General features: G+C 42.2%; 1 protein-coding gene across 3 annotated transcripts in view; it reads left to right on the forward strand.

Moving 5' to 3' along the window:
* LOC128698544 (1-phosphatidylinositol 4,5-bisphosphate phosphodiesterase epsilon-1) overlaps positions 1-23,763 on the forward strand; it is a 209,770-nt gene that overhangs the window by 132,930 nt on the left and 53,077 nt on the right. For all 3 annotated transcript variants that reach the window (XM_070103876.1, XM_070103878.1, XM_070103879.1), the window contains 5 exons: positions 145-290; positions 11,375-11,618; positions 12,277-12,455; positions 13,545-13,689; positions 22,383-22,592. In XM_070103876.1, coding sequence (XP_069959977.1) covers positions 145-290; positions 11,375-11,618; positions 12,277-12,455; positions 13,545-13,689; positions 22,383-22,592 — 924 coding nt within the window. The remainder of the gene's footprint in view (positions 1-144; positions 291-11,374; positions 11,619-12,276; positions 12,456-13,544; positions 13,690-22,382; positions 22,593-23,763) is intronic.

Here is a 23,763-nt window from a genome sequence, read left to right on the forward strand (position 1 = left end):
GGGTTATCCTAGTGGGTAATTTTGTGAAATATATGGAACTGTAGTTACATGTACCTGTACCTAAATAAACTTACTCTGCCCATACAATTAATGTAATAGCATCCCCCTAGTAACTTGAATATAATAATTATAATATGACTGCAGGTATCATCATGGATCACACATGTTATAGTGTCTCAACCAACACACGAGGACAGGAAGGCTGTGTTATCATGTATCTTGAGGGTGGCCTTATCATGCTGGAATATGGCCAACTTCAATGGTGCTATGGAAATCATCACTGGCCTCAAGTAAGTCTTAAATAGCTGTAAGATGTAAATCTTAGATAGGTAGAGGTGCTTAGAAAATTATTTCGGGCTGACAGGTGTTTTAGTTGGTCTGTCGAAAATGAGGTATTTTGGGAGTTGTGTCAGAAATCAGGTGATTTTTGGATGTTGCATTGGCAGTCAGGTGTTTTGGGTGTTGTATCAGCAGTCAGGTGTTTTGGGTATTGTATAGAAAATCAGAGGATTCGTCAGTACGATCCAAACTGTGCTGCAAGTCACTCTGCCCGGCCTCCTGGCTGAAAGTCCCAACTCTAGCACATTCTTCAGTCGACATTTCCTGATGGAAACTAACCCTTGCACAGACTTTATTATTATTACTATCAGAACCAAGAAGTGAACCTACAAGGGTCATACAGCCTATTGCACCGACTGTGGCTGGCTGGTGTGACTGACCTGGCTGGCTGGTGTGACTGGCTGGTTCGCTAGCTGGTGCAAATGGCTGGTTGGCTACCTGGTGTGATTGGCTGGTGTGACTGGCTGGTTGGCTAGCTGGTGTAACTGGCTGGTTGGCTAGCTGGTGTGACTGGCCTGGCTGGTGTGACTGGCTGACTGGCTAGCTGGTGTGACTGGCCTGGCTGGTGTGATTGGCTGACTGGCTAGCTGGTGTGACTGGCCTGGCTGGTGTGACTGGCTGACTGGCTAGCTGGTGTGACTGGCCTGGCTAGTGTGACTGGTTGCCTGGTTGGTGTGACTGGCCTGGTTGGTGTGACTGGTTGCCTGGTTGGTGTGACTGGCATGGCTGGTGTGACTGGTTGCCTGGCTGATGTGACTGGTTGCCTGGCTGATGTGACTGGTTGCCTGGTTGGTGTGACTGGCCTGGCCGGTGTGACTGGTTGCCTGGTTGGTGTGACTGGCCTGGCTGGTGTGACTGGTTGCCTGGCTGGTGTGACTGGTTGCCTGGCTGATGTGACTGGTTGCCTGGCTGATGTGACTGGTTGCCTGGTTGGTGTGACTGGCCTGGCCGGTGTGACTGGTTGCCTGGTTGGTGTGACTGGCCTGGCTGGTGTGACTGGTTGCCTGGCTGGTGTGACTGGTTGCCTGGTTGGTGTGACTGGCCTGGCTGGTGTGACTGGTTGCCTGGCTGGTGTGACTGGTTGCCTGGTTGGCGTGACTGGCCTGGCTGGTGTGACTGGTTGCCTGGTTGGTGTGACTGGTTGCCTGGTTGGTGTGACTGGTTGCCTGGTTGGTGTGGCTGGCCTGGCTGGTGTGACTGGTTGCCTTGTTGGTGTGGCTGGCCTGGCTGGTATGACTGGTTGCTTGGGTTGGTGTGGCTGGTAGCCTGGCTGGTGTGACTGGTTGCCTAGTTGGTGTGACTGGTAGCCTGGTTGGTGTGGGTGGCCTGGCTGGTGTGACTGGCCTGGTTGGTGTGTAGACAGCCTGTACTGTCATAACAGGTGTGGCTGGCCTGGCTGGTGTGACTGGTTACCTGGTTGGTGTGGCTGGTAGCCTGGCTGGTGTGGCTGGCCTGGTTGGTGTGGCTGGCCCGGTTGGTGTGGCTGGCCTGGCTGGTGTGGCTGGCCTGGGTGGTGTGGCTGGCCTGGTTGGTGTGGCTGGCCTGGCTGGTGTGGCTGGCCTGGCTGGTGTGACTGCTTGCCTGGTTGGTGTGGCTGGTAGCCTGGCTGATGTGGCTGGCCTGGTTGGTGTGGCTGGCCTGGTTGGTGTGGCTGGCCTGGCTGGTGTGACTGCTTGCCTGGTTGGTGTGGCTGGTAGCCTGGCTGGCGTGGCTGGCCTGGGTGGTGTGGCTGGCCTGGCTGGTGTGGCTGGCATGGCTGGTGTGGCTGGCCTGGCTGGTGTGGCTGGCCTGGTTGGTGTGGCTGGCCTGGCTGGTGTGACTGGCCTGGTTGGTGTGGCTGGCCTGGCTGGTGTGACTGGTTGCCTGGTTGGTGTGGCTGGCCTGGCTGGTGTGGCTGGCCTGGCTGGTGTGACTGGCCTGGTTGGTATGGCTGGCCTGGCTGGTGTGACTGGTTGCCTGGCTGGTGTGGCTGACCTGGCTGGTGTGGCTGGCCTGGTTGGTGTGGCTGGCCTGGCTGGTGTGGCTGGCCTGGCTGGTGTGACTGGCCTGGTTGGTGTGCCTGGCCTGGCTGGTGTGACTGGTTGCTTGGTTGGTGTGACTGGTTGCCTGGCTGGTGTGGCTGGCCTGGTTGGTGTGACTGGTTGCTTGGTTGGTGTGACTGGTAGCCTGCTTGATGTGCCTGGCTGGTGTGGCTGGCTGGTGTTGCTGGCTGGTGTGGCTGGCTGGTGTGACTGGCTGGTGTGACTGGCTGACTTAATTAAGTACCTGGCTGGCCAGGGTAGTGGGAGTCAACAAGTGTCAGTCTGGTGATGGTTGGTGTGGCTGGCTGGTGTGCCTGGCTGGTGTGGCTGGCTGGTGTGGCTGGCTGGTGTGGCTGGCTGGTGTGGCTGGCTGGTGTGACTGGCTGACTTAAGTACCTGGCTGGCCAGGGTAGTGGGAGTCAACAAGTGTCAGTCTGGTGATGGTTGGTGTGGCTGGCTGGTGTGGCTGGCTGGTGTGACTGGCTGACTTAATTAACTACCTGGCTGGCCAGGGTAGTGGGAGTCAACAAGTGTCAGTGTGGTGCTGGCTGGTGTGGCTGGCTGGTGTGACTGGCTGACTTAATTAACTACCTGGCTGGCCAGGGTAGTGGGAGTCAACAAGTGTCAGTGTGGTGATGGTTGGTGTGGCTGGCTGGTGATGGTTGGTGTGGCTGGCTGGTGATGGTTGGTGTGGCTGGCTGGTGTGGCTGGCTGGTGTGGCTGGCTGGTGATGGTTGTCAGGGAGGACTGACGTGTCATCGCTGGCAGTCAACACTACCCTCGTCCTCTTTTTCTCTCTTATCTATGGTGTCAGGGGTCGAGTCACAGCTCCTGGCCCCGCCTCTTCACTAGGTCAACTCTCCCTGCTCAATGAGTTTTATCGTACCTCTCCTTCAAGCTTCGTATGGATCCTGCCTTCACGCTTCTCAAATTACTATTATCCCATCAAGGGAGGAGGAGGAGCCTTGATGCCGGCCAGGGGCTCTTGATCCAAGGACTGCAACGTCTCTTCACACAACCCCCAAAACTTCCCATTACCCTAGATGATCAGTAACTTACGGGTTTAACGCTCCCACATCATTCACATCTCTGGTATTGTCTGAATTTACATATCCTTTTAAGCTTTATAAAGCAAATTATTATAATATTCCTCATAACAAGTCTGGCATTACATTGTACAATGTGTACAACATATGTACTCCACAAGTATTTATTGTACAAATTTTTATTATGGGAGATATTACTGAAAGTAATACATTTATTTTTTGGGTCATTCGGTCATTTTTGTCATTTGGTCATTTCACTCGCCTGGTTAAATGCATAGATACATATCTATCACTGGTGGAGTAAGGTTAAGTTATTTTGCGTTATTTTAGGTTGTGTTGGAGGGTTTCGTTAGGTTTGGTTATTTTTTTTGTACCATTTACACAAAATATATATTTTAAAAGTAAATCGAATTTCGTAATATAAAATTCAAACCACGGTATGGATGGGGTTCAAACCCATGGTAAGTGAGTTAAAACTTTAGGCCAGTGTGTTAACCACTGGACCAGCTACAATAATATTCATCCAATTAGGTATATTTATACACTATAGGAAGGTTAGCATGGGCCACCACTGTGACCACAAATGTAAGTTTACAGGTGAATCTGTCACCAGCAGCAGATTCATAGACAGTAGAACTATGTTAATTTAACACATTCATTACATAGGATGGAACATAAGAGTAGTGAAGTACTACACTAGGCCTATTGAGCCATGCTTCAGGCAGGTATGGCTGCTCTCCGTCACTCCCACACATATACCTGTCCAGCCTATATTTTAAGCTACTAAAAGTTCTCAGTTTAATGATCCTCTTTGGGAGTTTGTTCTACTAGTCTACAACTCTGTCAAGCCTATACTTCCCAATCCCCTCAAGGAAGGTTCCTTGAAGCTGGTGAGGGGCTCTTGATCTAGGGAATGGAACTGTGCTCCAGTTCCCTGAATTAAGCCTAAATACTTTCCACATTTCCCCCCCCCCACAGGTGCTGTATAATCCTATGGGTTTAGCACTTCCCCTTGATTATAATAATAATAATTTACTTCCCAATATCCTTTCTAAATCCAACTTGAATCCACTGCTGTCTTGGTTAGATATCCTCACCATATCATTTATATCCCCCTGATTTACTCATGTTTTCCACTTGTACACCTGAATCATCTCTCTTAATTCTATACCTTTCCAGAGAGAGCAAGTTCAGTGCCTTCAGCCTTTCTTCATATGAAAGGTTTCTGATACATGGGATCAACTTCGTCATCCTTCTCTGTATGTTTCGCAGTGCATTTATGTCCGTCCTGTAATATGGAGACCAGAACTGAGCAGAATAACATAACTGAGGTCTTACCAAGGATATATCAAGTTGAAGTATAATCTTCAGACTTCTATTATTTATATTTCTTGATATGAAGCCAAATATATTAGCTTACTTGCAAACACTTATGTCTTTAAATTTCTGCTAACCAGAACTTCTAAATCTTTTTGCATTCAGTTTGACCAAGATATACATTATTTAGCTTGCAGGTGTCGGTTATTTTTTCTTAGCATTAGAACTTTGCATTCATCTGCATTGAACTGCATCTGCCACTTCTCTAACTATAACATCAGCTAATCCACATCTGTATCTTTCTAGTGTCCTCATCAGAAATTATTTTACAGCCTATTCTATTGTCATTGACAAACTTGCCTATATTGCTATTGTGAACAAGGGCCCAAATGCTAAGTCTTCAGCTTCCAATTTTGACCCCTTGTTTCTGTGTCCCATCTCTGGAACATCCTGTCTCTGTCCACCTTGTCTATTCCACGCAGTATTTTGTATGTCGTTATCATGTCTCCCCTGACCCTCCTGTCCTCCAGTGTTGTCAGACCGATTTCTAACTCTTGTGACACACCACTTGTAATATATCCCCATTTGTGCATTGTTGGTTATTGGTCAACCATGCCTTGACCCAGGAGATAAGTTCTCCTCCCATACCATGTGCTGCTACTTTCTTCAACAATCTCCTGTGTGGAAGTCTTATCAGAGGCCTTGCTGAGGTCCCTATACAAAATATCATATTCTTTCTCTAGGTATACTGCTTCAAATGCCATAATGGAAAAGGTTAGTAAATTTGTAAGAAAATAATACCTCTTTAAAAACAAAGCTGAGATTCATTGATCAATTTATATCTTTTAAGGTAGCTTCAATTTGCATCTGTAATCATTAAGTCCATTGTATGTCTCCACAATTGAGCTTAGGCTGATTGGTGTATATTTTGGACTTATAAGGACCTATCTCCCACATTGTAAATGGGTATCATATTTTCTAGTTTCCATTTATTTGGAATGTTGGCCATTTCTAGTAATCTGTTGAAGAGATTAACTAGTGGTTTGCTAAGTTCATCCTTACATTCTTTTAGAACCCTTGACCAGTGACCTGTTTGCTTTCATTCTGTTGAGCTGTCTGAAGACTGTCATTAGTGACTTTTGATACTGCATAATTTATTTTCCTCCTGACAGGTGTAATTATTGATTTCTGGGATTTCATTTGTATCCTCTTGTTTATAAACAGAGAGGAAATAAGTATGAAAATAGCATGCATTTCCTTGTCGGTAACAGTAAGCTGACCTTGTTACATTTAAGTGGGACCATCTTTCTTTAATCTTATTCCCATATACTGTACCTTAAAAAATTTTGGATTAGTCTTGATTACCTCACAACCTTAATTTCATATTCTCTTTTGCTTCTCCTTATTCCTTTTTTCAGTTCTTTCTTAAATTGAATACTGTATTGGTCAGTAAGGTGTCTTTGTTTAATTTACCTGAAAGGTCTCTCATTTTGCCAAAGAAATGTTTTAGTCTATTGTTTATCCACTGAGGGTCAATTATGTTTGATCTAATTTCCTTTATTAGGAATATAAAGGCCTGAGGAAACTTGCACAATACCTTGGATAATGTCATTTTGGCAACCATCGCCGCCACCTATCCAGCTCCCTCTGGATAATTCCTAGTCAGGTCTCTCCAGTCTTCACTACTCTGGCAGCACAAAAATTGCAAATGTTAACTTTGTTATTGTTATTAAGGTAATTCCCCGAGATATTGAAACTAGATAATTTGTGATCTCTTTATCCAAGCTCTTCATTAACCTCAAGATTATTTATCAGTTTAATTTTTAGCCAGAAGCAAATCAAGCAGGTTATTGTATTTTCTCTAATCAAGTCTGACACACACTGTTTTAAAAAGTAGTCCTGGATTATTTAGGAAAGTTGCTAGACTTTGCATTGTCTGTTAAAGTGTTCCAGTCAATTTGGCTAAAGTTAAAATAACTCGCCATACCACAGGTGGGGCTAGAATCATGCAACATTTTTGTTTCTGTGTGCATTAGCAATTTCATCAAAGAGTTCACCAGTTTCACTATCTAGGCTTGAGTGTCTGCAGACCACACCTAAGATTAGCTTTTTATGTTCTTCAGGAAGCTGCGGTCACTCAGATTTCATGTCTATCCCTTCCACCTTTATATCATTTCAGCTGTAACAGTTTAAATTTTCCATAACATACATAGCCGCTCTGGCCCTTCCCTTTCCTGTTGACTATGAGAGTGACATAAGTGTATGTGGCATTCAGCAGGCATGTCTATTTTTCATATTAAACCAGGTCTCAGTTATTTCAATAATATCTACTGTTTCTTGCACATGCAATTAAACTTAATTCATATATTATTTCTTGCTCTCCAACTTTCTTTCAACAAACTGGCCATATCCCACCAAGGCAGGGCGGCCCAAAAAGAAAAATGGAAGTTTCTCTTTTTAAATTTAGTAATTTTACAGGAGAAGGGGTTACTAGCCCCTTGCTCCCTTGCTTTCCAACTATTTGTATAAAAGATCCTGGGGAAGTTTTCACCTCACCTCTGTTTTTAGACCAGTTTCCTTGGTGTTATCATTAATTATTTTGTGTTAGTATCCTCTTTTCTGAACATTTTCCTAACATATCTTGGCAGTTGTTGCCCTCCATTCCTGGTACTTCAACCCAAAGGTTTCACACTAAAGATAATGAATATTTTACACAGTATAATGAAAACTGTCAGCCTATGGTGAGATATTATGATAAAGTAGGATAAACAAATCATATTACTGAATTTGGTGGTGTTGGGTTATTCAATTTTTTTTCTGTCGGCAGACTTCTTGTGGTGGGAGGATTAGAGTTTTTTTTTTTATCTTGAGCAGTGTACCTACCTACCTGGGATGTCCCACAGATGCCTAAGTAGATTAACTAAGTGCTGCCCTGTATGTATCATGCATGGTGACCCATATACTCATTTCTGCCCAGTAAACTAAGCCTTTTTCTGAAGTTGTGGCCCTTTAGTGAGCAGCATACTTCTTTTGCAAATGCATGGAGGTAAAGTGGGAAGTTTGGTGTTGGCATTACACAAATCAGTTGACTGGTCATGTGCCATCCCATCAAGCTCTGTTTGCTTTGGGTACTGATTGGCTAATGTATCATATATACTGTCCAGGTTCACATTTCTGGGTGGTTTGCAGTCTGTTGAGCTGAATTGCGGAACTCCGAGAACTGTGAACTTACATAGTTGGGTGAGTGAGGTGGTGCTTATTATGTCAGTGATTTGGCTCGGGTGGAGCAGCCAGTTGAAGGTACACACCGTTTGGTCTCATGGCTGCTTCACAAGTCTGCATTGTGCATGTGTAGGATGCTTCACAAGCTGGTGCTTTCCATGCTCCAGACAATGGCTGGCGTATGTAGTTTTTCTTTTTTAACACTCTGGCTGTCTCCCACTGAGGCAGGGTGACCTGAAAAAGAAACACTTTCACCATCATTCACATTATCACTGTCTTGTCAAAAGCATGCAGATACAACAGTTCAGATGCCCCTCTAAACAGCAAATATCTCTAACCCCTCCTTTAGAGTGCAAGCATTGTACTTCCCACCTCCAGGACTCAAGTCTGGCTAACTGGGTCCCCTGAATCCTTTCACAAAATGTTACCCTGCTCACACTCCAACAAGCAATTAAATTTGCACTTAGGACAGTCATTCTTCCTCAGAAAGATTCAGCATTCTGTTGCCAGAGTGAAGACCTTTGTTAAAACTCCTTCATGATCATTGTCGCACTCTGATCAACATGGCCAAAATCACACATGAATGCTGGTCCCCCCATTGATGGTGTATTTGTTGGGTCGAAGGTTACTGTTGCAAAGCTACAACCTGGAGTTAGTGATGCTGGTGGTTTGCCTATGTGGCAGAGTACTATACTGCAATTCACTTGCTAAATGCCTTGTCGGCTGCTCTGTGACTCTGTGACATTCTTGTCAGTGCTCTACAAATTTGTGTCGCTTGTCCATAGTCACCTTCATATTAGTGCCGATACTTATTTTAAGAGGGACTGCAAATTTTGTTGTCTCAAAAGAGAGGAAAGGCATTTCAGTATGGTCGGGCAGTAGCTCATCAATATGATGGCTGTTTTAAGTATGCATATATCTTTTCATTAGTTTTCCTTTCCTACTCTCGCAGCATTTCCCCCTTCCCCTTCAAGTGGCTTCTTGATGCCCATGAAGAGCTCTTGTTACAATGAATTGGAGTTTACCTATCAATGGATCAAATCTAATTACCTCCCATTTTCCAAACACTGCACCTGTACGTGTTTAGGAAATAATAATAATTGCACAGCAGCCTCTGAGTCAAGAATACAACCATTTTTAGTTCTGTGGCAGAGGTGAGATCCACATGTCATTGCCCATTATCATTGCTCAGTTAAAAGGTGTATATTTGGTATTCACCTCTTTCAAACCTCAAAAGATAGCTAAGCTTTGAAGAGGTCTTCCCACTGATGTGGAATGTCCTCCTGTGTTTTTGCCTACTCTTGTCTCACTTTCAGTCATTACCTGTTGCAAATATAATCCTGGATATCTTGGAGGGGTAAACACTATGCTCTTATAGAGGTTACTTTCCCAGTGTCCTTCCAGAAATGTGTATGATCTCTGCAGCAGTCTCCTGCCTCTAAGCACACAGCTGTTGATTTGCAAACCATCCTAGTGAACATTGCCATTTCTGCCACCACTGTTCTTTCCTAGCTGTCTTCTATACATACACCTGGAAAATCCTAAAGGGACTAGTACTGAACTTGCACACGAAAATCACTCACTACGAAAGCAAAAGACTCGGCAGACGATGCAACATCCCCCAATGAAAAGCAGGGGTGTCACCAGCACGTTAAGAGACAACACAATAAGTGTCAGGGGCCCGAGACTGTTCAACTGCCTCCCAGCATACATAAGGGGGATTACCAATAGACCCCTGGCTGTCTTCAAGCTGGCACTGGACAAGCACCTAAAGTCGGTTCCTGACCAGCCGGGCTGTGGCTCGTACGCTAGATTGCGTGCAGCCAGCAGTAACAGCCTGGTTGATCAGGCTCTGATCCACCATGAGGCCTGGTCACAGACCGGGCTACAGGGGGCATTGACCACCGGAACTCTCTCCAGGTAAACTCCAGGTAAACATCCATCCCCTAATTCCTCGTCTTGCAACTATCCTCATATTTTGTCTCGTGGTATTTTTCCTATTCCATACAAAGATCTTTTGATGCTTCACACGCTTTGCTGATGCTTCCTCACCTCCTAGTTTTTGTTGATTGTTTTGCCTCATTATGAGAGCAATTTTTCATTGCTTGTGTTCACTCTTCATATCTGTCATACAATGGAACTTCATAGGACATGGGTAATCTGGGCTTTAGCATGCTAAATGTACATACTGCCACAGAACCACAAATGCACATGCCTCCACAGGACCACAAATTCACATGCCACCACAGGACTACCAATGCACATGCTATCACAGGTCTACAAATGTTCTCAGGTTTCTAACAAATCTGTATACTATGCATATACTCAAGTATCTGAAGCTCCAGACTGAGGCCCAAACTTGCTTAAATTTTGCTAGTACATGTACCATAAAACCAAAGCCACAGCTAGTGAAATGAGCCACACTCACAAATACTCCAAATAATCAAAAGAGACACCTGCACACATGCCACATGCTGGATTGTATCGCAAACTTGTAGCGTGTGTGGCTGTCGCCTGGCACCACATGAAAAAACATTCACGAGTTTCCATGAGAATAAAGCTTTATTTGCAGTGTTACATTACTGGGTGTGATTTTTTGGGGGGGAGAAATTGTGAAAAGTACATTAGACCCTTGATAAAATGGACTTTGATGAAACAGTCTATGGAAATATTAGGCAAAATCCTCTGAAGTAAATTGTACTTTTAACTCCTTTCTTGTTTAATGTTTATTGGACTTGACGTGCTGTTGGAGTGTAAGCAAGGTAATCTTTATGAAGGGATTCAGGGAAACCAGCAGGCCAGACTTGTTTCCTGGAGATGGGAAGTACAGTGCCGGCACTCTGAAGGAGGGGTGTTAATGTTGCAGTTTTATAACTATAGTGTAAGCATGCCTCTGGCAAGACAGTGATGGAGTGAATGATGGTGAAAGTTTTTCTTTTTCAGGCCACCCTGCCTTGGTGGGAAATGGCCAATGTGTTAATAAAATAAAAATAATCTGTAAATTGTGTATACACTACTATATAAGGTACACAATACTCATTTTTTGCTATTTTTAACATTGCGATTTAGTGAGCACTCGGACAGTTCCCCATTGGTCCATTATATCAAAGGTTTATCATTTTTGTTCATTGTGATATAACACAAGCATTTTTATACACATGAAAAACAACCAGTCACAAGTTAGCAGTAAACTGAGGAAGGGAAAATATAGAAATACAGCATACTGTAATATTTTTAAACAAACGTTATTTTTATAAAATGGAGTATACAGTATATTATACAATTTGGGAGTTTGTCATATATAAACTACTTTATAGAAAATGCATTTTTATGCATAGCATTTTGGCCAAACTTAAAACTATATTAAGATTACAGTTATCTGAGAGGATATTATTTATGGAGTTGTTAAATTTACTGTTTAACCCACAGATCAGTAAAGCTGAAGCCATTCTGGTTGAGTCTGGAAAATGAGCATCTTCCAGTCCTGGACTTCCTGACGGGGGTGCTCCTGGGGGAGAGTCGCACTGAGTACGAAGCTGCGTTAGACCGCGCGCTGATGCTGCCTGTGTGTCGCGTCATTCCGTTTTTTGGCTGCTTCCTCAGGGACCTCACCAAGATCCTGCAGTCAACTCCCTCACTGGTTGTGCTAGCAGAAGATGGTCAGGAAGTTGAGGTTAGTTAATGTTTGTTCAGGTTTTGTGTAGTTTAGGTCATGGGGACATGTAGCTGGTACTTATGTATATAAACGGTTCAGAGAACCGACAAGTTGATCAGTTAGATGTGCAACACTTGGGTACCTTTAGTGAGGAAAAGTTTTTGCCACACAATGACTTCATCAATCCAGTACAAATAAGAATAGTGAAGATGAGGAGTTTGAGGTAATCAGTCCATCACTCTTTTCAAGATTGATAGACTGATTACAGCAACTCCAGGCTGAGGGACTGATTACATCAATCTCCTTCCGATCTTTGCTATTCTTCTTTGTACTGGACTGACGAAGCCACTGTGTGGCAGAATATTTCCTCAGTAAAGATACCCAAGTATTGCACACGTGTCTAGTTTACCAGCTGGTACTGCGTCTGCCCAAGATGCACTACATGCATACAGGTGGTTTCTTATTATTCAGAGCATTTAAGTGTTCATACAACAGTCATTGTGGAAACAAAGTAATTTTAGGTATAATACAATACAACTTCATTTTTCCCTGCAGTATATAAAATGTATTGTAATAAAATATTAAGCACAGAAGAAAGTCACTAGCATGGTGAGCACTGGCATTGATTCTCCTCAGTGTAAAGTATATAAAATTAATTTTATGTACATTTTTTCAGTTTATATCAGACTACTGTGGAGAAGACAGCTTCTTCACGAGAATAGGGCCGGGTGGATTGATCAACATGAACAAGATATACGAGGCTCAGGTAGTGGTGGGCAGAATAGCAACTTTTCACCAACATTATGTTGCTCGCTCAAATCACATTGCACAAGCTATGCTCAAGGACTCTCTAAGGTAACTCAAGATTTTTTTTATAGAATTGTGATTCTTGCAGATTATTATTACATTTATATTCACTGTGAAGCACTAAATCCATAAGGGTCATAATCTTCTCTTCTAAGGAAGGGAAGAGTGGTCCAGTTTTGCCAGGAATTCCTCACTAGCATCAAGGCACTTTTCTTAAGGGATGCACTTATACTTACAATGTTCAATATCCTTGGTATTTATTGTTGCTCTGTATTGCATCTTCAGTATTAAAATTCCTCTAGAGTAAACCTCCTGTAAAACAGACCTCTGTATAATACAATACACGTACAATACACCAGACATAGAAATACAGAACAAAATCTGCTGGCATAGTTGCTTCAGACACAACAAAGTTCATTTGTTACACAATTGTTGGTTACTGTTACAATCATGAGAAAACAATCTCTTGTATCCACCCTGACTTGTCATTATCAATTACTTGCTCTCCTCTGTTAGTCCATTATATAGAGGATTTGTTTATTATTTAAGTCATACATATTGTATTGTCATATTGCATGTGTATGATATGTTATATCTGTGTTAGGGATCAGAATTGTTGCAGCCACGTCCTGTACGCTCATCATCCAGTATTGGTTACACTGGACAGTGTCATTATATTAATAGTATACAATACAGTGGACCCCTGGTTAACGATATTTTTTCACTCCAGAAGTATATTCAGGTGCCAGTACTGACCGAATTTGTTCCCATAAGAAATATTGTGAAGTAGATTAGTCCATTTCAGACCCCCAAACATACACGTACAAACGCACTTACATAAATACACTTACATAATTGGTCGCATTCGGAGGTAATCGTTATGCGGGGGTCCACTGTACTGACAAGCACATGTGTAAGACAGGTGTACAGTACCTGGTAATCTTTATTGTCAATATGTTTTGTCTGCCTAGCAGGCATCTTCAGTAGAATATTGAGGTGATTTACGTTATTTTCACAACGATAGCTAATTGTTGCATAGGTGTCAGACCAAATATTGTTTAACCTGACTAAGTGATTTGCACGTTCATTGAACCATGCAGGCAAGAATTTTACCATTGACAAAAGTACCGATTGCAGTATGGCAAACATGGGAGTACAGGAAAATGACACTGGAGGTGAGATGGAGGACTATCATCCAGTACAGCTACTAAGTAATGACCATGGTGTCACTCTCATCCCACTGCCTAAATCCACAGCTGGTCTGGACCTACACACATTACAGGTGAGACACCAAGTGTAGATGAGCCCAAGATTGATTATTATTATTATTTTTTTATTATCACACTGGCCGATTCCCACCAAGGCAGGGTGGCCCGAAAAAGAAAAACTTTCACCATCATTCACTCCATCACTGTCTTGCCAGAAGGGTACTTTACACTACAGTTTTTAAACTGCAACATTAACACCCCTCCTTCAGAGTGCAGGCACTGTACTTCCCATCTCCAGGACTCAAGTCCGGCCTGCCGGTTTCCCTGAACCCCTTCATAAATGTTACTTTGCTCACACTCCAACAGCACGTCAAGTATTAAAAACCATTTGTCTCCATTCACTCCTATCAAACACGCTCACGCATGCCTGCTGGAAGTCCAAGCCCCTCACACACAAAACCTCCTTTACCCCCTCCCTCCAACCTTTCCTAGGCCGACCCCTACCCCGCCTTCCTTCCACTACAGACTGATACACTCTTGAAGTCACTCTGTTTCGCTCCATTCTCTCTACATGTCCAAACCACCTCAACAACCCTTCCTCAGCCTCTGGACAACAGTTTTGGTAATCCCGCACCTCCTCCTAACTTCCAAACTACGAATTCTCTGCATTATATTCACACCACACATTGCCCTCAGACATGATATCTCCACTGCCTCCAGCCTTCTCCTCGCTGCAACATTCATCACCCATGCTTCACACCCATATAAGAGCGTTGGTAAAACTATACTCTCATACATTCCCCTCTTTGCCTCCAAGGACAAAGTTCTTTGTCTCCACAGACTCCTAAGTGCACCACTCGCCCTTTTCCCCTCATCAATTCTATGATTCACCTCATCTTTCATAGACCCATCCGCTGACACGTGCACTCCCAAATATCTGAATACATTCACCTCCTCCATACTCTCTCCCTCCAATCTGATATCCAATCTTTCATCACCTAATCTTTTTGTTATCCTCATAACCTTACTCTTTCCTGTATTCACTTTTAATTTTCTTCTTTTGCACACCCTACCAAATTCATCCACCAATCTCTGCAACTTCTCTTCAGAATCTCCCAAGAGCACAGTGTCATCAGCAAAGAGCAACTGAGACAACTCCCACTTTGTGTGATTCTTTATCTTTTAACTCCACGCCTCTTACCAAGACCCTCGCATTTACTTCTCTTACAACCCCATCTATAAATATATTAAACAACCATGGTGACATCACACATCCTTGTCTAAGGCCTACTTTTACTGGGAAATAATTTCCCTCTTTCCTACATACTCTAACTTGAGCCTCACTATCCTCATAAAAACTCTTCACTGCTTTCAGTAACCTACCTCCTACACCATACACCTGCAACATCTGCCACATTGCCCCCCTATCCACCCTGTCATGCGCCTTTTCCAAATCCATAAATGCCACAAAGACCTCTTTAGCCTTATCTAAATACTGTTCACTTATATGTTTCACTGTAAACACCTGGTCCACACACCCCCTACCTTTCCTAAAACCTCCTTGTTCATCTGCTATCCTATTCTCCGTCTTACTCTTAATTCTTTCAATAATAACTCTACCATACACTTTACCAGGTATACTCAACCGACTTATCCCCCTATAATTTTTTCACTCTCTTTTGTCCCCTTTGCCTTTATACAAAGGAACTATGCATGCTCTCTGCCAATCCCTAGGTACCTTACCCTCTTCCATACATTTATTAAATAATTGCACCAACCACTCCAAAACTATATCCCCACCTGCTTTTAACATTTCTATCTTTATCCCATCAATCCCAGCTGCCTTACCCCCTTTCATTTTACCTACTGCCTCACGAACTTCCCCCACACTCACAACTGGCTCTTCCTCACTCCTACAAGATGTTATTCCTCCTTGCCCTATACACGAAATCACAGCTTCCCTATCTTCATCAACATTTAACAATTCCTCAAAATATTCCCTCCATCTTCCCAATACCTCTAACTCTCCATTTAATAACTCTACTCTCCTATTTTTAACTGACAAATCCATTTGTTCTCTAGGCTTTCTTAACTTGTTAATCTCACTCCAAAACTTTTTCTTATTTTCAACAAAATTTGTTGATAACATCTCACCCACTCTCTCATTTGCTCTCTTTTTATTATTATTATTATTATTATTTTATTATTGTCATTATTATTATTATTCTTCTTCTTTCAACACACCGGCCGTATCCCACCGAGGCGGGGTGGCCCAAAAGGAAAAACGAAAGTTTCTCCTTTTACATTTAGTAATATATACAGGAGAAGAGGTTACTAGCCCCTTGCTCCCGGCATTTTAGTTGCCTCTTACAACACGCATGGCTTACGGAGGAAGAATTCTGTTCCACTTCCCCATGGAGATAAGAGGAAATAAACAAGAATAAGAACTAGAAAGAAAATAGAAGAAAACCCAGAGGGGTGTGTATATATGTGCTTGTACATGTATGTGTAGTGTGACCTAAGTGTAAGTAGAAGTAGCAAGACGTACCTGAAATCTTGCATGTTCATGAGACAGAAAAAAGGACACCAGCAATCCTACCATCATGTAAAACAATTACAGGCTTTCGTTTTACACTCACTTGGCAGGACGGTAGTACCTCCCTGGGCGGTTGCTGTCTACCAACCTACTACCTATATATTATTATTATTCTTTCTTTCTTTCAACACACCAGCCGTATCCCACCGAGGCGGGGTGGCCCAAAAGGAAAAACGAAAGTTTCTCCTTTTACATTTAGTAATATATACAGGAGAAGAGGTTACTAGCCCCTTGCTCCCGGCATTTTAGTCGCCTCTTACAACACGCATGGCTTACGGAGGAAGAATTCTGTTCCACTTCCCCATGGAGATAAGAGGAAATAAACAAGAATAAGAACTAGAAAGAAAATAGAAGAACACCCAGAGGGGTGTGCATATATGTGCTTGTACATGTATGTGTAGTGTGACCTAAGTGTAAGTAGAAGTAGCAAGACGTACCTGAAATCTTGCATGTTCATGAGACAGAAAAAAGGACACCAGCAATCCTACCATCATGTAAAACAATTACAGGCTTTCGTTTTACACTCACTTGGCAGGACGGTAGTACCTCCCTGGGCGGTTGCTGTCTACCAACCTACTACCTATATATTATTATTATTATTATTATTATTATTATTACTTTCCAATAAGACACTTGTACTTGTGTATATGTGGGAATGTTTGGAGATTTAAATAAAGTGTAATGCAGATGTTCTGTATATCTTGACCTCTAATTGAGGTCCTTTTCTGTGGTGTTTCTCAGTACAGTACCACAAAAATCACAATAAAAAAGTAATAGTGGATTGACCTTTTTTTTTAACAAATCATACTTAATAATTTTAACATAGATCTCCATAGATAAACTTTAATCATTAATCTTGGAAGGGTCAAAGAGTATTTCTTTGCATCATATATAAGCACAGCACATGTATAACCCATATGGGGGTATTGCTTGGCTTTAACATAATCAAAAATATACTGTAATAATAATAATTGCTGTTTAGAGGGACATCTAAAATGTTATATCTGAGCACCTCTTGCAAGACAGTGATAGTGTGAATGATGGTGAAAGTGTTTCTTTCTCAGGGTCACCTTGCCTCAGTGGGAGACAGCCAGCATGTTAAAATAATAATAATATAAGAACATAAGAAAGGAGGAACACTGCAGCAGGCCTGTTATCCCATACTAGGCAGGTCCTTTACAATTCATCCCACTAACAAAACATTTGCCCAACCCAATTTTCTATGCTTCCCAAGAAATAAGCTCTGATGTACAAGTCCCACTCAAATCCAACCCCTCCCACTCATGTACTTTTTTTTTTTTTTTTTTTCAACAAGTCGGCCGTCTCCCACCGTCTCCAACCTAAATTTGAAACTACCCAAAGTCCTAGCCTCAATCACCCAACTAGGTAGACTGTTCCACTCATCAACTACCCTATTTCCAAACCAATACTTTCCTATGTCCTTTCTAAATCTAAACTTATCTAATTTAAATCCATTACTGCGGGTTCTCTCTTGGAGAGATATCCTCAAGACCTTATTAATATCCCCTTTATTAATACCTGTCTTCCACTTATACACTTCGATCAGGTCTCCCCTCATTCTTCGTCTAACAAGTGAATGTAATTTAAGAGTCTTCAATCTTCATAAGGAAGATTTCTAATGCTATGTATTAATTTAGTCATCCTACGCTGAATGTTTTCTAACGAATTTATGTCCATTCTGTAATATGGAGACCAGAATTGAGCTGCATAATCTAGGTGAGGCCTTACTAATGATGTTTAAAGCTGCAGTATGACCTCTGGACTTCTGTTGCTTACACTTCTTGATATAAATCCCAGTAATCTATTTGCCTTATTACGTACGCTTAGGCATTGCTGTCTTGGTTTAAGGTTGCTGCTCACCATAACCCCAAAGTCCTTTTCGCAATCTGTGTGGCTAAGTTCTACATCATTTAACTTATAAGTGCTAGGGTTATGGACACTCCCGAGCTTCAGAACCTTGCATTTATCTACATTGAACTGCATCTGCCACTTTTCTGACCAAGAATACAGTTTGTTTAAATCCTCCTGAAGTTCCCTAACATCTACGTTTGAATCAATTATCCTACCTATCTTTGTGTCATCGGCGAATTTGCTCATATCACTAGTAACACCCTCATCAAGATCATTGATATATATTATAAACAACAATGGGCCCAAGACTGATCCCTGTGGAACGCCACTTGTTACAGATCCCCACTCGGATTTAACCCCATTTATGGACACACTCTGCTTCCTGTCTGTGAGCCATGACTCGATCCACGAGAGCACTTTTCCCCCAATGCCATGAGCTGCCACTTTCTTTAACAGTCTTTGGTGTGGAACTCTATCAAAAGCCTTACTAAAATCTAAGTAAATAATATCAAATTCTTTATCGTGGTCAACAGCCTCAAAACCTTTACTGAAGAAAGTTAATAAATTAGTTAGACAAGACTGCCCTCTTGTGAATCCATGCTGAGTATCATTAATCAAGCTATGCTTATCAAGATGGCTTCTTATAATCTCAGCTGTAATTGATTCTAGTAATTTGCCTACAATTGAGGTCAGGCTTATTGGGCGGTAATTTGACGGTAACGACTTGTCCCCTGTTTTAAAAATAGGAATTACATTAGCCATCTTCCACATATCAGACACTACACCTGTTTGAAGAGATAAATTAAAAATATTAGTTAATGGTTCACAGAGTTCCATTTTGCATTCCTTAAGAACCCTTGAAAAAACTTCATCAGGACCCGGTGACTTATTTTGCTTCAGTCGGTCTATCTGCTTCACAACCATTTCACTAGTGACTGTGATGTTACATAATTTATCTTCTTCTGGCCCACTATAAAAATTAATTACTGGAATATTATTAGTGTCTTCCTGTATAAAAACCGAGAGAAAGTAATTATTTAAAATCGAGCAAATTTCATTCTCTTTGTCAGTAAGATGCCCATAGTTATTTTTAAGGTGACCTATCTTATCTCTAACTTTTGTTCTATATACCTGGAAAAAACTTTTTGGATTAGTTTTAGAATCCCTAGCAACTTTAATTTCATAGTCCCTTTTAGCTTTTCTTATCCCCTTTTTAATGTCCCTCTTAATGTCAATATACTGATTCATAAGATGACCCTCACCTCTTTTGATATGCCTATAAATTCCTTTCTTATACCCTAATAGATATTTCAGCCTATTATTCATCCATTTTGGGTCATTTCTATTTGATCTAATTTCTTTATACGGGATAAACGTTCTTTGAGCCTCATGTATAGTGTTCAGAAAACTGTCATATTGATAGCTCTCTTTGTTACCCCAGTCAGCAGATGATAAGTGTTCTCTAAGCCCATCGTAATCTGCTAAGCGAAAATTTGGGACTGTTACTGAGTTATCCCTACTATCATACTTCCATTCAATGCTAAATGTAATTGATTTGTGGTTGCTAGCACCCAGTTCCTCTGAAACTTCTAAATTATTAAGGGATTCATTGTTTGCCAGAACTAAGTCAAGCAGGTTATTACCCCTTGTAGGTTCTGTCACAAACTGCTTCAAAAAACAATCCTGAACTACTTCTAAGAAGTCGTATGATTCTAAATTCCCAGTCAAGAAATTCCAATCAATATGACTAAAGTTAAAGTCTCCTAGAATTACTACATTATCGTGCCTTGTGGCCCTAACAATTTCCTCCCATAGTAGTCTTCCCTGGTCCCTATCTAAGTTTGGGGGACGGTATATCACACCTAAAATTAATTTTTTCATGCCCCTCTGAGAATTCTATCCAAACAGACTCTGTACGTGTTGCTTCAGACTTAATACCCGTTTTTATGCAACAGTTCAAGCGATCTCGGACATACAATGCCACCCCACCCCCTTCCCGACACTTCTATCTACTTGGAACAATTTAAAACCCTGAATGTGACATTCCGCAGGCATGTCCCGACTTTTTGAATTAAACCACGTTTCAGTTAAGGCAAATACATCAATGTTACCCACACTAGCAACTAGTCTCAACTCGTCCATCTTATTCCTAGCACTGCGACTATTTGTGTAATATATATTTAAAGACCCTCCTCTCTCTTTACCCTTCCTGCTCCTTTCTGTTATTCCACTAAACCTATTACTGTCCTTGTCAATTAGTGCCACTGGCTTTCCAATATCCACCTCATTTTGCCTATTACTAGTTCTCCTAGTACATGTACTCATATTACTACACTGCGACTTCACTGTTTTCCCGCCAAAACCCATACCACTAACTATTCCTAGTTTAAAGACCTAACAGCTCCCTCCACTGCGTTGGCCAGTGCTCCCACCCCACACCTAGATAAGTGAACCCCATCCCTGGCATACATGTCATTTCTGCCATAGAAGAGGTCCCAGTTGTCAATGAATGTTACCCCATTTTCCTTACAGTATTTGTCCAGCCAGCAATTGACACCAATTGCTCTGGACAACCATTCATTTCCAACTCCTCTCCTTGGCAAAATGCCACATATGACAGGTTTCCCACCCTTCCTCCTAATTATCTCTATTGCTGACCTATACCTGCTAATCAGGTCCTCACTCCTACGTCTGCCAACATCGTTGCCTCCAGCACTGAGACAGATAATAGGATTTCTCCCATTACCTCTCATGATGTCATCCAGACGGCTAACAATATCCTTCATCCCAGCCCCAGGAAAACACACTCTCTGCCTTCTACTCCTATCCTTCAAGCAGAATGCCCTATCCATGTACCTAATCTGACTATCCCCAACAACAACAATGTTTTTACCTTCCTTGGCGTCGTCCGTCGTGATGCTCCCAGTAGTCGACTCACATTCACCAGGTAGCATTACACCACTTGTAGAATTCGTCAAGACGTTCTCGATGGTCTTCGTTGGGGTTTCTAGGGATGTCTCACTCACGTCTGCCAATGCTTCCTTGGTGCTCATTGTGGCATTCCCAGTAGAACACTCACATTCGTCAGGTAGCACAGAGAATGAGTTGGAAGTTTCCATGGTAGTCTTCTGGTTTCTCGTTGTTTCTGCCTCTCCAACCGTTTTCTTGATCCTCAGCTTGGTTCCATGTTGCCCGGCCACTGACCAAGCTCCCCTCTTAACCTGGGGACTCACAACAGGAGGATTACTACGAATCCTCTTGTTCTCCTCCGTTAATCGCCGTATCTCCAGCTTATCAACTCTGAGCTCTTCTCTCAGCTGCTGGTAAAGTTGCTCAAGAGAGGGCATCCTGGTTCAGACTCACAGAGTGCACACAAACAGGTCTTCACATCATGTTTAATATTAACCCACAGGGAGGCAGAACCTAGGCAGATTATTTTTTATTTTTATTATCACACTGGCCGATTCCCACCAAGGCAGGGTGGCCCGAAAAAGAAAAACTTTCACCATCATTCACTCCATCACTGTCTTGCCAGAAGGGTGCTTTACACTACAGTTTTTAAACTGCAACATTAACACCCCTCCTTCAGAGTGCAGGCACTGTACTTCCCATCTCCAGGACTCAAAGTCCGGCCTGCCGGTTTCCCTGAACCCCTTCATAAATGTTACTTTGCTCACACTCCAACAGCACGTCAAGTATTAAAAACCATTCATCTCCATTCACTCCTATCAAACACGCTAACGCATGCCTGCTGGAAGTCCAAGCCCCTCGCACACAAAACCTCCTTTACCCCCTCCCTCCAACTTTTCCTAGGCCGACCCCTTCCCCGCCTTCCTTCCACTACAGACTGATACACTCTTGAAGTCATTCTGTTTCGCTCCATTCTCTCTACATGTCCGAACCACCTCAACAACCCTTCCTCAGCCCTCTGGACAACAGTTTTGGTAATCCCGCACCTCCTCCTAACTTCCAAACTACGAATTCTCTGCATTATATTCACACCACACATTGCCCTCAGACATGACATCTCCACTGCCTCCAGCCTTCTCCTCGCTGCAACATTCATCACCCATGCTTCACACCCATATAAGAGCATTGGTAAAACTATACTCTCATACATTCCCCTCTTTGCCTCTAAGGACAAAGTTCTTTGTCTCCACAGGCTCCTAAGTGCACCAGATTAATTGATCTATATATTTCGACCCCCTTCTGGGATCCTCTGCAGCAGATGATGATTCCAGAAGCAGATCAAAATATTATTATTATTACTATTCTTATTACCATTATTATTATGTGTAGATCCTGCACCATGGTACAACTGTTGTACACTGGGACCCTGAGAGTGGTCGCAGTTGTCTGGTGTACCTGCGACTGGAGCGCAGCAACGGTACACTCACATGGTGCCGTCCACCATGGTCAGCCTTGAGGGCTGGACATTCTTCATCTCAGCCAGATTACATCTTGAGCGCTAATCCTGAAGATGTTGTTTCTCCAGGGCTTTTATTGATGGTAAGTATTTAAATACTGTTTCCTTTTTTTTCTTGGCTCATTTTGCTTTTAAATTTGACTCTTACAGGGTGAGACACTTAAGTTTTCTTTTCAGATTAATTTTATTTCTTTGTGCAGTATAAAAATGTAATTTACATGTTTTAAAATATTGTTATGCACAAAGAAAGCCTCTAGCATGCTTGTGCATTACAGACAGAAAATAAAAGTTGCAGTACTCTGGCTGGAACATAATTTCCAAATAACCCACACTTGTGGGACTCGTTTATGAGTCAGGAGTGAAATGAAGAAATAAAAGTCACAATACCTTGGCTGGGACAATTGACTAACAATTAACAATACTTGGAGAGGAAACTTTAGATAACTTTCTATTCCATCCTGGTCCGTTATCAAGCCAAAAAGAACTTTATTTTGAAACAGGATGAACCAAACCATTATCTGAAGTTTCCTGTAAACTAAGGCACAGGTATGTATGATGGTATGACGAATTAGACAAGTGTAACATCTGGGTATCTTTACTTGTAAAGATACCCGGATGTTACACGTCTAATTTATTGTCTTCTTGGTACTGAATACCACTGATATACAGCTGGTATGTATACTTGCCTACCCATGACTGCCCTAAAATCTGGAACACCCTACCTGAAAACTCTAGAACTGTAGACACATTCATCACCTTCAAAACTACCATTAGAAAACATCTTATCTCCCTGATACACCCCGTCAACTAATTACACGAATACCACCTGGTGGTTCACACTTACACTCACTCACCCATTTGACCATAAACAGAAATATCAATCTCAATCTTAAAATAATGAATCCTAACTAGTTATAAGTTAGCCTGTGATACTCCAATACTGAAACTATGTACTGTGCCAAAACAAAAGCATTCACATTGCTAAACTCACAAACTAGTATTTAGTCACTTAGCCATAATACCAACTTACCTCATAATTTTTAATATTTTAAATTTAAGAATTAATCTAAATCTGCCCGAAATGCCTAGCCATGCTAGGTGTTCTAGTGGTACACTGTAATTATTATTTTACTACATGTAAACCACACAATAACCAAATTCTGTAAACCCAGCATTGTAATCCTTATAGAGAATAAACTTTGAATTGAATTGAATTGTTTCCACTCATAACTACAACCTTTCCACTTGCTACCT

This window comes from Cherax quadricarinatus, chromosome 88 (genome assembly GCF_038502225.1).
Source record: "Cherax quadricarinatus isolate ZL_2023a chromosome 88, ASM3850222v1, whole genome shotgun sequence".
Lineage (NCBI taxonomy): Eukaryota > Metazoa > Arthropoda > Malacostraca > Decapoda > Parastacidae > Cherax > Cherax quadricarinatus.